We start from the raw sequence: 13741 nt of genomic DNA, 5'->3' as shown, positions 1-13741 counted from the left end.
AACATTTTAAATTTTTCCCAGTGCACATTCGGAAAATTTGACCCAATTTTCAAACTTAATTTTTGCCCCAAGGCACATTCTAAATATTTTACTTGAAACACTTTCGGAAAATTTGACCCAAATCACATTTTAAATTATTAACCCAATGTACATTCAGAAAATTTAACCCAATTAAACATTTTCAAATTTTGACCCAGTGAACATTTTAAAATTTTTCCCAATGCATATTCTGAAAATTTGACCCAAATTGCAAACTTAAATTTTGCCCTTAGACACATTCTAATTTTTTTTACCTACAACATCGTTGGAAAATTTAACCCGAATCACATTTTGAAAGTTTAACCCAATGCACATTTACAAAATTTGACCTAATGCGTATTTTAAGCTTCTCACGGAAGTAATTTAGAAAACTAAAATTCTGAAACCAAAATATGTAATTAAATGAACATTAAAACTTCAATAAAAAACCATACACGAAAGATTTTTCTTGTTTCAATTTTTTGTAGAAAATTCGTTGTTCTTGTTAAATCATGAATTTGCCCAGAAACGAAAAAGTACAAATTTAAATTTCAATCTTGTCGAAAGCCTCATGAATTTCAAATAACATGGAAAAACATACCGAACTTTCCACGACCTCGTCGAACGTTTCGCCAAAACGAAAAAGTTTTATTTAGCTTTGCTGTATACGATATGAAAAAGTTTGCTTTATTTTCCGTTTATTCTTCGGAAATATATCACAATGCGACACTTTAGCATTATATTGACTCAAGTTGTCGTCCGTAATGTTTGTTTGTGTTCGCACGCCGAACAAAAGTTTTGGTTCACTTCACATTTTCCACGAAAATAATGCTTTATTAATTATTTTGAAAAAAAAAATTGTTTTGTCATTTTCTTGTCGTCAAACAATTTTTTCTGCGGTGCAAGAAGGATTTTTCGAAATTTTTCTCGAAGATGCCACTTTTCTTATTCAATTTTGTCGCAGCCATTGAGAGGATTCAATTAAAAGAATCTTTAAGTGTGATTAAGTAGAATTGAACGGAAAAATAAAATACATTTGTGGAAGTAATTGCATGTAATAGGAAACGCTCATTCTGTATCTGTCGGAAACTTTAAGGGGATTTGTATGAAAAATAAAATGCATTGAAAGGTTTGTCGTTTTGTGTCCGGTTTAAAATGTTTATCCACGGAAGCTATAAATAATTCCAGGAAATTCAGCTCCATTAAATCCTTTTTGCAGTAACAAATGGCACTTTGTTCTTTTAAATTATTTAAAATAATTAAATTTATTTCCATTTAAAAAAATAAATATTTTTTTTATAATTTTGAACACAGTAAAAAAAATCCAAATCACGTACATTTTAATTTTATTTTTTTTTTTGTAACACGGACAGACAAAAAAAAATAAAATTTTCTTCTAACAACAAAATACGTCGGAAAAATATCAAAAAGTGTAAATCGTAGCTTACGGGCTTGTAACGTGATTGAAAAATTTTCTCATAAATATTTGTAAAAATAATATTTTTATATCTTCTTCTTTGGAAGAGACAACAGAATACCAATGAGTCTTCTTTTAAATATAAAATTTTTTATACGTCGATGATTGTTTGAAGCAGTTGAACCACAGAACCTTACTTACGGCAAAATCAATTAATTTTAATTTATTTATAGAACGAAAAAGTAAATAATTCTGTAATGGACTTTCACAAATTGAAGAGAGAAAAAAAGTTTCATGTAAATTTTTATTCATTATAATTTAAATGAAAGCTTTTTAGCAAAAATGTCTCATATATTTTAATTAAATTATTGAAAGTTTTATGGCAAAATATTTTGTGAACTTTAATTTATGAACCATGGCGTGGGAAAAAAATGATTTTTGTTTTTTTTTTACTTTAAATGTTGCTGCAAATAATATTTTAATAATAATATTAATCGCATTAAAGTTGATTGGTTGGAAAATTACGGAACAATACTGATTAATTACGTGATGAAAAACGGAATTATTTCGCGCTCGAATTATTTTCGCGGGAAAACTTTTTTGGCTAATTATTGTCAAAAGTGTTTTTTGTCAACAATCACAATAATTTTTGTTGAAAATTTGATTTTTCTTTTCACGTTGTAGGACTTCAATTAGATTTCTTCATCACGCTTTCATTGTGTACCTTTAATTTTTTTTTTTATTTAATTTGTACAAAAACCTTTTTTTACTTTCGTTGCGAAATGAATAAATCTGTTCTTCGACTTATTTCCTTTTTTATCATTATTTTTATTTATCTTTTCATCCATCTTCGTCGCGTGCTCAACACTCAATGGCGCACTTTGTGTGTCGTAATTGCTTTTGACAAACAGACAGCAAATTAAATGTACTTATGGAGTGGTTGCGAACGATGATGGTGGTGCTAATTTTACTTTTCGTCTTGTTTTTTTTTCCAGAGTCATCGCGGATCGTCACCTCAAATTCGTACGTATGCGCCAGATGGGAGATCTACAACGCTTCCACATCCACCGGATCATCCACTTTTGCATGTAAGTTTTTGTTTATTAGGCGAATTAATTTAATTTTTTAAGTTTTTTGTCACCTGAGTGTAATTTTATCGAAAAAATTAAAAAAAATATGAAAATAAATTAAATTAAAAAAAATAATTTATTGAAAAAAAAAATAAATTAATTAAAATAATAAAAATTTACAAATAAATATTTTAAAAAATTTTAAAAAATTTATTTTTTAATAAAATAAAAAAATAAATAAATAAATTTGATAAATTTAATATTGATAAATATTAGGAATTTTTTGATAAATATTTTTAAATAAATTTAATTAATTTTTTTTGTATTTTTTATTTTAAATTGTCTTTTTATTTTAAATTCAGATGACCAAAATCTTAACTTAACTGTTCATTTTGGTAAATTTGGAGTTTACATTTTCAAATTTAAATTAAAATAAAAAAAAATTAACTTAAAATAATTAATTAAAAAATTTTTAATTAAAATTAATTTTTAAAAAATACCTTTTCGTTGCTTAACATTCCAAAAAATTAAAATCAAAGAGAGAAAAAAATAATTCTTTATTTATGAAATTAAATTATTTCAAATTTACCTAAAAAAAATTAAATTAAGTGAAATTTTTTTCTCGTAGACACGTTCCCCGAGTCCCATGCGAGCGATAAGCCTTGACGCAAGATGCTGCTCCCCGGCATCCACTGACATGAGTGACTTACGTACCCCGAGTCCCAGTCAAAATAGCTTGGTTTCGTTGATCAGTAGCGGTACCGGCACATCTTGCGTCTCCCCGAAGCTCAATCGATGTTTGTCGCCTCTCCTGATTCCGCCACGAACTCCCGTCGGCGTCGATCCCTCTATCGGTCCCGCAAGTCCTTTGGGCGCATTACAACTGGATTTATACACGCGACAAGAGGATCCCATGTACATCACGGCACCGAAGAACGCCACTCCGCTCGGTCGTTTACATTTGCGTATCAAATATGACTCACAAGTTTCCGATTTGGCTGTTCACTTGATAGAAGGTATCCGGTTTTATTTTTTATTTTTTCAATTTTTTGTGAAAAAAATTATTTTTTACAGCTCGCGACTTGTGCCAGTTCGTCGATGGAGGTTTCCGTGATCCGTATGTTCGCGTGTCTCTCCTTCCCGAAGTGGACCAGCGACAACGTCAAACGGCCATTCACCGGAACGAGGTAGATCCGCACTTTGACACGCACTTTAAATTCCCGATTTCACGCGATCAGTTGCACGAAAAGGAACTTTTGTTGCAAGTACTTGACTACGATAGATATTCGCATAACGACATCATTGGCGAGCTCCGAATCAAAATGAGCAAGTTGGAGTTGGCGAAATCAACGGAAATTTGGGGAGATTTGATTCGTATCAAAAAACCGCAAGAAAATCGTCCCGAATTGCTTTTGTCGCTGAATTATTTGCCGCAAGCGGAACGTCTGACAGTCGTTGTCATGAAAGCGAAAAATATTCAAACACTTCAGGATCCATATGTAAAGGTAATTTATCATAAAAATCATGAAAAAAATTTTTTTTTGTATGAAAATCCATTTTTTTACGCAGATGTACTTAATCATTAATGGAAAACGTCAAAAGAAAAAGAAGACACCGCTAGCCACATCCAATGATCCGACTAATTTCGTTTGGAATGAGGCGTTTGTGTTTAATCTCCACTCGAACGTCGTGCCTAATGCAGGCTTAGAGGTATGTGTAACGTCGGCTATTGTCGTTTTCTTTAATTAAAATCAAGTAAAAGAGGGAAATTTCATTTATTTTAAAACTCTTCTCTTTTTCTCCCATGTACCTGCAAACCATAATTTTTGCACAGATTTACGTAATTGGAGAAGGCGGTGAGGCAAATGCCATTGGAAGTTGTTATATTGGCTTACAGGAACCTGGTTTGGGGAGACAACATTGGCAGGAAATGCAACACAATGCACGCAAATCCACCGCTATGTGGCACTGTCTCAGATAAGTTTGTTTTTAAAGTAATTTTTCTTAGATAGAATACACAAAATATTCAAATGGAAAATGACTATAACTTTTAAATATAATATATATGTTAATGTCACACTTTATCACTATCATACATAATATTCATCATATTATATTTAAATATAAACTAAAAAATAACGATAAGTGTAAAATAAAATTATGAAAAAAAAATTAAATTTAATTAAATAATATTAAAAAAAAAACCAAAATGTAAACATATGAAAAATGAAGACAGTCTCTTTTTTAACAAAAAATATAGGATTTAATGAAATAAATATTTATAAACAATAAATATTATTAATATATTTAAATAATACATAAAATATTATATAATAAGACCGCTCCAATTTTTTTCTTCGAATTTGGTCTTTTTTCATAATGAATTAATAATTCCATTTTTATTTTTAAAGAATTTATTTTATTTTATTTAAATTATATATTTTTATTATAATTAATTAATTAAATTATTTTTTGATAATTTCTCAATAATTTTTAAAAAAATCTGCAATTAAATAATATTTGTACAAGAATTTTCTGCTTTTAAGATTCTTATTATGGTTAAATAAATATTTAAAAAAAATTTAATATTTTATTATATTTTATTAAAAAAAAGATTTAAATTATCAAATACTACAAATAAAAAAATATAAATTAAATTTTTAATATTTTATTTTTTTTTGTTTTAAATTACCAAATACTAAAAATAAAAAAATAATAAATTAATTTTTATTTATTTATTTTTTATCAATTATTAAAATCATTATTATAATTCTTTAATTATATATTTTTTTTATTTATTTATGTATTTTAATTTAATTTTTATTTATTTTATTAATATTTAAATGAATATTATTTTTCTTTTGAAAATTTATTTATATGTACATATTTAAAAAAAAAATATTTAAAAATTTTTTTGTTTCCTTTTTCGTAAAAAAAATATAAAAAAATTTGGAGAGGCCTAAACGTAAAAAATTAATAATTTAAAATTAAATTTTAGTAAAATAAAAATAATTTTTGTTCATTAAAGAAGAAATATTGAAAACTCTCTAACGAATCGAATTTCTAATTACTACATAAAAATTAATTAATTAAATTATTATAAAATACGACTGAATGTAGTTAACTTTATATACAAAAAATTAGATTTCATCTATAAATTTGACATGATTGAATGGAAACATTCCAATTGATCCGTTACTTAAGCGTTTTCCCTCCCAATATCCGTTCACGTTTGTCTTTGTTACTTCAATAATTTCATCCTTCACCAGATCTAATTGCTTTTCGTCATAAGCACTCGCAACCCGAGGAATCACAACTTTTGCCAGTCTTGGTGATGGCAAATCTTGCGACTATATAAAATAAAAAAAAAATATTGAATAAAATCAAAACAATAACAATTTTTCATCCTTCACCTGATTTCCTGTCTCATCGTTGTTATTATTATTCACAAAGTCGTCCTTGCTTTTTATCGGTCGAATGAGTGGTGCTTCACCTACATAATGCAACTTGTAGAACGTCAAGAGCTCCGCCATGCCAGGAAACGAGTGATGTCCGATCGTGTATTGAGCCGTGTTTGCCGAAACTCTCTGTTGAATCAGATAATGACCGATTTTTGTGGGTTCTTTTATAGAAAGCGCCAAATCTCCTTGATTCGCGGAAGGCCGCACGAGAAATGTCCCAATTTCATTTTCATTCAACAAATTTTCCGCCTCTGTGCGATCGATATTCTCAATGAAATAACTTTCGGTGTTGTGAACGTCGAAACTCATTTTATTTTTATTTTTTTTAGCGATGACAGATTTTTCTTCGTTTCTTTGTGAAACTAACGTCTTTCTTATAAAAGTACTTGGGAATAACTAAATTTCTTTAAAATGTTTACTCATGCATCCTGTAGTCCCGGCGGAAATGTAAAAGGATGTAGATTGTAGATAAGTGAAAAAAAAACATCTTTTGTGAACAAATAGTAAGAATAATTTATTATAAATACATATTAATCTACCTTTTCGAGCTTTGTTTTTGAAATTTTGCAAAATTCTTGCAAAAAATGTGTTTTCTTTAAATATTTATAGGATTTAATGAACACACTAACACGAAAAAGTCTTTTAAATGTGCACTTGTCAGACTAAAAGTTCATAAAATATACATAAACTGTAACTTTATACACTCACTTATACATATATAATATTAAAACTTGTAACAAACTTAAATGAATTCATGTACTAAGAAATCTTCGGAATACAAAATAAATGTAAAATTAAAGAAAAAACAGTGATGTATCATAACAGTATCGTGTTTTAAAAGACAATCATAGTGAATTTAATCAAAAAATATAACATAATAATTAATGATAAATAAATGTATAATAAAAACGAAATCCCATAATTTATTTTTCAATAATTTTATCAACAACTTTATTATAATTTTTAATAAAAAAAATATTTTTTTATGGAAAAATAAAATAAACCGATATAAAAAAACATTATTAAACTTATTTATAAACTTTTATGGTTTATTTATTTTTTTTACACTCACCAATAAAATATAATAACACTTAAACCTATTTAAATGTACATAAAATAAGGTATATCCGTTTTCTGAAGGCCTAAACAAGGAATTTTAAATAAAAAAAATATATTGCATGGCATTGAAAGTTGATCTATTGTAAAAAAAAAAATATTACACGCATTAATATTTATTTTAAAAAATTGCTGTTTTAAAATATATCCTCACATTTTAAATGCTGCTCAAGAATTTACAATAACACTAATTAATTAACTCAAAATATTTAAAAAAAACTTAATTTAAATAAAATGTATAAAAAAATATTAATATTCGCTTGTATTTGTTTTTAATGTTTAATTGTATATAAAAATTTATAATTACTATTTAAAAGAAAATTATAAAAAAAAATAATTTTATTAAATAAAATTTCTATAAAAAAACCAGCCTACTAAAAATTATTAATTAATTGACATAATTTTAAATTATAAATAAAAAAATTATAAAAAAAATTGAAAAAAAATACTGTTTTAAAATATTCAAATAAGTGTACCTCACATTTTAAATGCTGCTCAAGAATTTACAATAACACTAATTAATTAACTAAAATATTTAAAAAAAATTGAATTTAAATAAAATTGTATAAAAAAATATTAATATTCGCTTGTATTTGTTTTTAATGTTTAATTGTATATAAAAATTTATAATAACTATTTAAAAGAAAATTATAAAAAAAAAATTATTATTATTATTAAATAAAATTTCTATAAAAAAAAACCAGCCTACTAAAAATTATTAATTAATTGAAATAATTTTAAATTATGAATAAAAAAATCTATATGAAAAAAAATACAACTATAATAAATATATATTATCGAAAAAATTAAAACTTATTAAAAAATCTAAATATTAATATAAAAAATGATGAATGTTGGTACAAGATTAATATTAAAAAAAAAATAAATAAAAAAGACTAAAAATTATACACAAAAAAGGAAAACTTAAAAATTATACAAGATATATGATATAAAAGTTATATTAATAAAAATAAATAAAGTGAATCATATATAATAATATATAAAGAATTTCTTGTTTGTTTTATTTATTTCTCAAATTCCATTAGGAATTCTTAAAAAATTGTCAAATCACATGTTCCAGTTGGCACTAATGAAAAAATCAATTCCAATAAAACTGCATGTTCTCGAGTAATCTAATACAGTTCAACAAATAAATTTAACTAAAACACATACTATATTCAATTATTAGAGAAAAGCATGCAATGTTGTTGCATCACACACAAAAATACGTGATTTTTGTCTTAATTTCGGCAACTCTGGGCTACGTTAGTCACACAAACGAGTACAATGACCAGTTAAAAGCTGGCTTTATGGGTAATTGAAAATCAATTCAAACTCAAGGGACACCAGTTAGTTAAGTTGTAAAAATATTTCGCAGTATCCATTAGGAACAAATTTAATCAGCACAGGTGCGGCGGAGCACTTATTTCGGCACGTTCTGTCGTTACAAATGCGGATTGTGTTTTCAAGTGAGTTTTTACGATGAAAAATGTAAAAATTAGCGTTAAAATTGGGATTTTTTAAGTGAAACATTGTCCGAGTTATTGGTTGTCGTTGGTACTAATGTCTTGAATCAAGGAGTTGAGTACTTACCGGATGTATTTGAGGATTCTGTGTGTAAGGATGATGAGCATCGGATCAAAAAACGACATATTCATGCGTATAATGATCTTGAATTCTATTGAAAACAACGAAATTGGGGATGAAATTCGGGTTTCAAAGGAAGAAAATATTGATAGAACCTCAGAAAGACCGGAAATTCAACCGAAAACGTTGAGAATAAGTCCTTCATTGATATTTTCCGTTAAAAATATTTACTTTCACAAAGATTATGATGGACAATTTTTCAACAATATTGCTGTTATGGAGCTAGATCGTCGAGTTTCTCTCTTGAATGGTGTTAATGTCATCGGAATCGTCAATAATTACTCTTATATTTACTCGGGAGACACTCTTTCTTTGTACGGATGGGACAATGTAAGTAAAAAATTTAATATTTATCATAATTTATCTCAAAAAATTAAATTTTCAGCAACTAATCCTACAAAATCCTGCTCATGTAATATCAAAAGTGTCTCTAAACTTAATAAATTCCGATAATTGTCTCGCTTTTTTTGGCTCAAACTTCAAAAATGACAGTGAATTGTGTCTCAAAGCGATCAGTCACGTGCCTTCAAACGTAAGAAATTCCAAAATTTTCCGACAAAATGTTTTTAAACCAATTTTTTAGGGCTTCGGTGGCAGTCCAGTGACTAAAAATGGACTTCTTGTCGGAATTCTTTCCTATGGCGCTCCTCCTGGCACCCCTAAAAACTCCCCTGATCAACTAACGGTGGCTGTAAATCTCACACATTACACGGAATTCATCGAACAAGTGCACGACGATATTGAACGTGCAGACGGAAGCTTCATACTGCGATTTGTTTATTTGATGCGTAGCACTTGGCAAGGGTTGATAAGCTCATTTACGTTCATATTCGAAAATATGTGAGATTTTTTTTTCCGTGTATCATGTTTTTGTGCTTTTTTAATGTAAATTGATAAAAAATCAAAACTTCTTGTTGATATTAATTTTTTGTTATTTAAATTAAAAGTCACGTTTCACAGAAAATGATACAATTCCGCTCATTCAGTAGTACTATATATTACGCGGAGAGTACAACATTCACTTTTAGTCGTCAATATTAATTAAAGATGAAAAATTATAATTATATTCTGTCATTTTTCTTGATTTTTGCTGTCAAAACAGTTTTTGGCGCGAAAACTCCCGGTTATTTAGTGGAAATTCGGAGTAACACGAACGATCACAAATGTTACGGAACAATAATTTCATCGAAAATGGTCTTGGCGCCAGCTTCGTGTTTAGAAAAGTAAATATTTTCTGAAAATAAATTAAATTTAACTTAAAATTAATTTCAAAATATCAAATAGGATGAATGAAAGCGATCTACTGATACTGACAGGTGATCAACATAACCTCACTTCTTTGGAAAATCTTCCGGATTTGCAATACGAACGCGTCATTCGCTGGTATGAGGATCAATGCAACCGAGTTGATCTTGAATTCACCACACTTGTGTTTTATATGGAGATTTTGGAAGGTTTAAAGGCAAATGACAGATCAGAAATCCCAAAAATACCGGAAAAAGAAGTTCATTCCGCGTCAAAAATCGTAATGCATCCATTTTATTCGACCGACGACCAAATTTTCAACATTGCGGCGATTATATTGAATGATACTGTCTCTATCGAAGATCATCTCAATTTGAATTTGGCTTTTAAAATCCCGAAACATGTTGATTTTCATCTAAATACCGAAGAGTCCTACGAATTTGTGAATGAAAAAGTTTGTGGCGCCATTTTTCCTGATGTTTTTTCCAATAAAACCCATTTTTGTGTGACTTCCAATCAAAAATCCGAAGATCAGGTGATTGGAAAAGCAGTTTTGAACTCACAGGAAATGTTTGGCTTGGTTCTAGCAAAGAAGGAAAGTACTTTGTTAGTACTGAATACCGCCAAATTTGTGTCTTTCGTTCAAGCGGTGGAAGCAAATAAGGATTTTGCAGAGTCTAAAAGTAAAATTGACGAGCTAACGAGAATTTTTGTCGGTAAAATCATGAAAGAAATGGCTTTTATGTGAATATTTTTAGTTATTTATTCTTTGAGCTACGTAATTACTACAAAATTCGCGGTTTAAAATAAAGAAAAATCGAAATTTAATTCTCGACAACGACATTTTTTACTAAATCTTCTGGCACGTCTCCCAATTCGACGCCATTTTTAACCGCTTGTATAAATGGCAGCAATTTCGCTTTGGTGATCGCCATTATCATGTTATTTTTTGCTAATTTTTTGTGACCAGCTGTTACCATGGCGACCAGTTTGTCGTCGATCACGAGAGGACATCCAGCGAGACATGGATTTCCCAAGGCACCCGCAATGGGTTGTCCCGGATTTTTCACGCACAAGAAATCGTCGCTGGAGTAATTTTTTCGCGTCATTCCGTTGCATTCGGACATGTTGACAATTGTGACGTTTTTCTCGTAAGCGTGATAACGGGTCCAGCCAAGTAGCATCGAGTGATTTGATTGAAGCGATTCAGAGGGATCAATCTCGATGGGCTTCAGGTTTTGTAGTTTTATGGAATGTTCAAAGTGTAAAATTGCGATATTTGAGTCGAATTTTCCGGTTGCCTTGAAATCTGGATGAATGTTGATCTTTTCGACGGCTCGAATGTGTGACGTGGGGATTTTGTTGACACTTGAGGTGCTGAAAAATTTAAGAAAACTTTAATTAAAATTTCATTTAATTCAAATCAAGCGGTTAAAATCGAGGTTAAAATTATTATAGGGCGATCAAAAATACCGATTTTTTTCTTCAAATGCTAAAAACGCTACAAATGGATGTCAAAACTAAGGTTTTAAAATACTTTTTTATGCAAAATTACAAAATGTAAGCAATTTTCGATCGCTTATCAATATTTTTACTAAATTTTGAGTTTTTTTTCGAATTCAGCAATTTAAAGGTAATTTGAGAACATTTTTAAGTAAAAAATGAAATAAAAAAAAACATAAAAATATCGAACCGCCTAAAGACTTTTTTAAAATAAATTTCAAAAAAGTCAAAATCGTCGAAAATGTTGAAAAGTTGCAAACTTCATCAAAATTTACCGTGTTTGGTCTTTTTTCATATTTTTCAAAAAATTTTTAAAATATTTTCGATTTTTAAGAATTTTTGTATTGAAAAACGAGGTATAATATGCATTTTCTTTTCTAAAAATCTTATTTTTTTTCACCATGCAGAAAAAACAATTAAATTTTTTTTTAAATTTTGTTTCTCGTTTTTTTTTTTTTGAAAATTTCTTTAAAAAGAATATGGAAAAAGACCAAAAATCGGTCAATTTTGATGAAATTAAAAAAAAAATTGAAAATATTTTTAGAGAATTTTCTTCTCTACAAATATTTTTAAAAAAATATATTTTTCAAAATTCTTTGAGCTATTTTTATGAAATTTTTTTTGTCTAAATTTTTAACTTGAAATATACTGAGATCAATTTTAAATAATCAAATTTTAATATTTTTGCCATAAAAACAACTTAAATATTCATTAATGATCAAAAATTGTTAAAATTTTGTATGAAAAAGTATTTCAAAACATTTTTGGAACGACCTTATTAAAAATTTTTAAATTTTGAGTTTTTTTTTCGATAAAATTGTTAAATTAATAATATTTGCTCTATTCTAATATTTTTGAATTTCACTTGAAGCTACATTAAATTTTTAAGTTTAAAACTTTTTCTCACCCCAAAATTTTCCTCATCGCCGTGACCTTGAAATCCGCTTCCGCAATATCAATTGCATTGGTCGCCGTTTGATTCTGTTGTTGACTCGTTTCCGTTTCATTACCTCCACAATCCGTCTTATTTTTAATTTCATTCAAATAAATATCCATGACGCGATTGAAATACATCTCGGGCAGATGCAAATATCCCACATTCGAGTCGTTATGATTGCCGAGCGTCACAAAGAGCTCTTGTGGTTGTTTCCTATCAAAAAACAAAAATTACATCAAAAAAAAACTTTAATTTAGTGCAAATTTTCTCACCCTTTTACGAGATTCGCAGCTGTAATCGCCAAATTGGGCGAAATAACAGTCGCACATCCCACAAATTCATTGAAGCGATTTCGCACGGACGCCAAATAAAGTTTATCTTCAACGTCGGCGAATGTGGCAGAAATTGCAAAAAGTACGAAAATTACTGCTTTCATCACGAACCGAAATTTATTTGGGCTGCAATTCAATCAAACGACGAACAAAGACTGACTGACTAGATCTCGGATCTGTGTCGTCGTCTTTTTTGTCAATAACGGACGTTAAGTGATTGTGAAAAGAATCGTTAAAAGGTAATTTATGTTCTAAACCATTGTTATGCCTCTACTTACGGAGAGAATCATAAATATTTTAAATTTTTCGTATTTAGATTATTTGCCTAGGAGAGATTTACGGGAGGAGAACGAATGTTTTTGAAACGTAAATAAATACAGCAAAAAAGGTAAACATTAAAATTCGAAGAAAACCTTGCTCTGCCTAAAATATATCATGTCCTCAGGGACATAGACAGATTTTTTTTTGGTATCTTTTTTGTTCCCTGAAAATAAATACGACGCATTAACGTAAGTATTATTCCTTTTGATTATCACAATTATATCATTCGATTAAATATATTGAACAATCAAAAAATACCAGACGGCTCCATATCATTAATGACATCATACGCGTGCGAATCGCGTCGTTTAGTGGGCACCATGGGAATTACAGTGTAGGAAAAAAAGCGACTATAATAATTGAATAGACCGACTGTAATACGATATTTTTCAAATAATATGATGCGTGGACTTGTTGCAATTAATTAAGTAAATGAAAATTAGATATTTTATTTTTAAAAAAATACACTCATTTCACGTTTTTCCTTTGAACGGACATCATTTCAGTCGTAAATTAAAAAATGAATTATTTTCTTTCAATTATTTTCCTGGTATTTTTCACATTGATTGGTAAAAAAATCCTAAAATTAAAAAAAAAATTAATTAAAAATTAATTTTTTCAGTTGTGGCTCAAATTCCGTCGCGACATTTGTGCAAAAAAACGGGAAATGTCTG

At 28.3% G+C, this 13741-nt stretch overlaps 4 protein-coding genes across 5 annotated transcripts in view; 2 read left to right on the top strand and 2 right to left on the bottom strand.

The window, feature by feature from the left end:
• LOC134826893 (synaptotagmin-6) overlaps nt 1-4564 on the top strand; it is a 40719-nt gene extending 36155 nt beyond the window's left edge. For both annotated transcript variants that reach the window (XM_063839396.1, XM_063839395.1), the window contains exons 5-9: nt 2431-2523; nt 3134-3521; nt 3580-4010; nt 4075-4215; nt 4340-4564. In XM_063839396.1, coding sequence (XP_063695466.1) covers nt 2431-2523; nt 3134-3521; nt 3580-4010; nt 4075-4215; nt 4340-4486 — 1200 coding nt within the window. In that variant the 3' untranslated portion in view covers nt 4487-4564. The remainder of the gene's footprint in view (nt 1-2430; nt 2524-3133; nt 3522-3579; nt 4011-4074; nt 4216-4339) is intronic.
• A 1081-nt stretch (nt 4565-5645) lies between these two features.
• Nucleotides 5646-6275, bottom strand: LOC134837382 (adapter molecule Crk-like). Its single transcript, XM_063852753.1, has 2 exons — nt 5919-6275; nt 5646-5855 (listed from the first exon to the last, which is right to left on the bottom strand). The coding sequence occupies exons 1-2, from the start codon at nt 6273-6275 to the stop codon at nt 5646-5648; spliced, it is 567 nt and encodes a 188-aa protein (XP_063708823.1).
• A 1968-nt stretch (nt 6276-8243) lies between these two features.
• Nucleotides 8244-10812, top strand: LOC134837161 (uncharacterized). The gene is made up of 6 exons (XM_063852505.1): nt 8244-8396; nt 8461-8551; nt 8608-9059; nt 9115-9261; nt 9313-9952; nt 10014-10812. The coding sequence occupies exons 3-5, from the start codon at nt 8679-8681 to the stop codon at nt 9571-9573; spliced, it is 789 nt and encodes a 262-aa protein (XP_063708575.1). The 5' UTR covers nt 8244-8396; nt 8461-8551; nt 8608-8678; the 3' UTR covers nt 9574-9952; nt 10014-10812.
• LOC134837160 (uncharacterized) lies at nt 10724-12880 on the bottom strand. The gene is made up of 3 exons (XM_063852504.1): nt 12687-12880; nt 12385-12627; nt 10724-11351 (listed from the first exon to the last, which is right to left on the bottom strand). The coding sequence occupies exons 1-3, from the start codon at nt 12848-12850 to the stop codon at nt 10799-10801; spliced, it is 960 nt and encodes a 319-aa protein (XP_063708574.1). The 5' UTR covers nt 12851-12880; the 3' UTR covers nt 10724-10798.
• Nucleotides 12881-13741: the final 861 nt, after the last annotated feature.

Source organism: Culicoides brevitarsis, chromosome 1 (genome assembly GCF_036172545.1).
Source record: "Culicoides brevitarsis isolate CSIRO-B50_1 chromosome 1, AGI_CSIRO_Cbre_v1, whole genome shotgun sequence".
NCBI lineage: Eukaryota > Metazoa > Arthropoda > Insecta > Diptera > Ceratopogonidae > Culicoides > Culicoides brevitarsis.
Note: the sequence above shows the minus strand (reverse complement) of the source record. Positions and strands in the feature narration are given on the sequence as shown.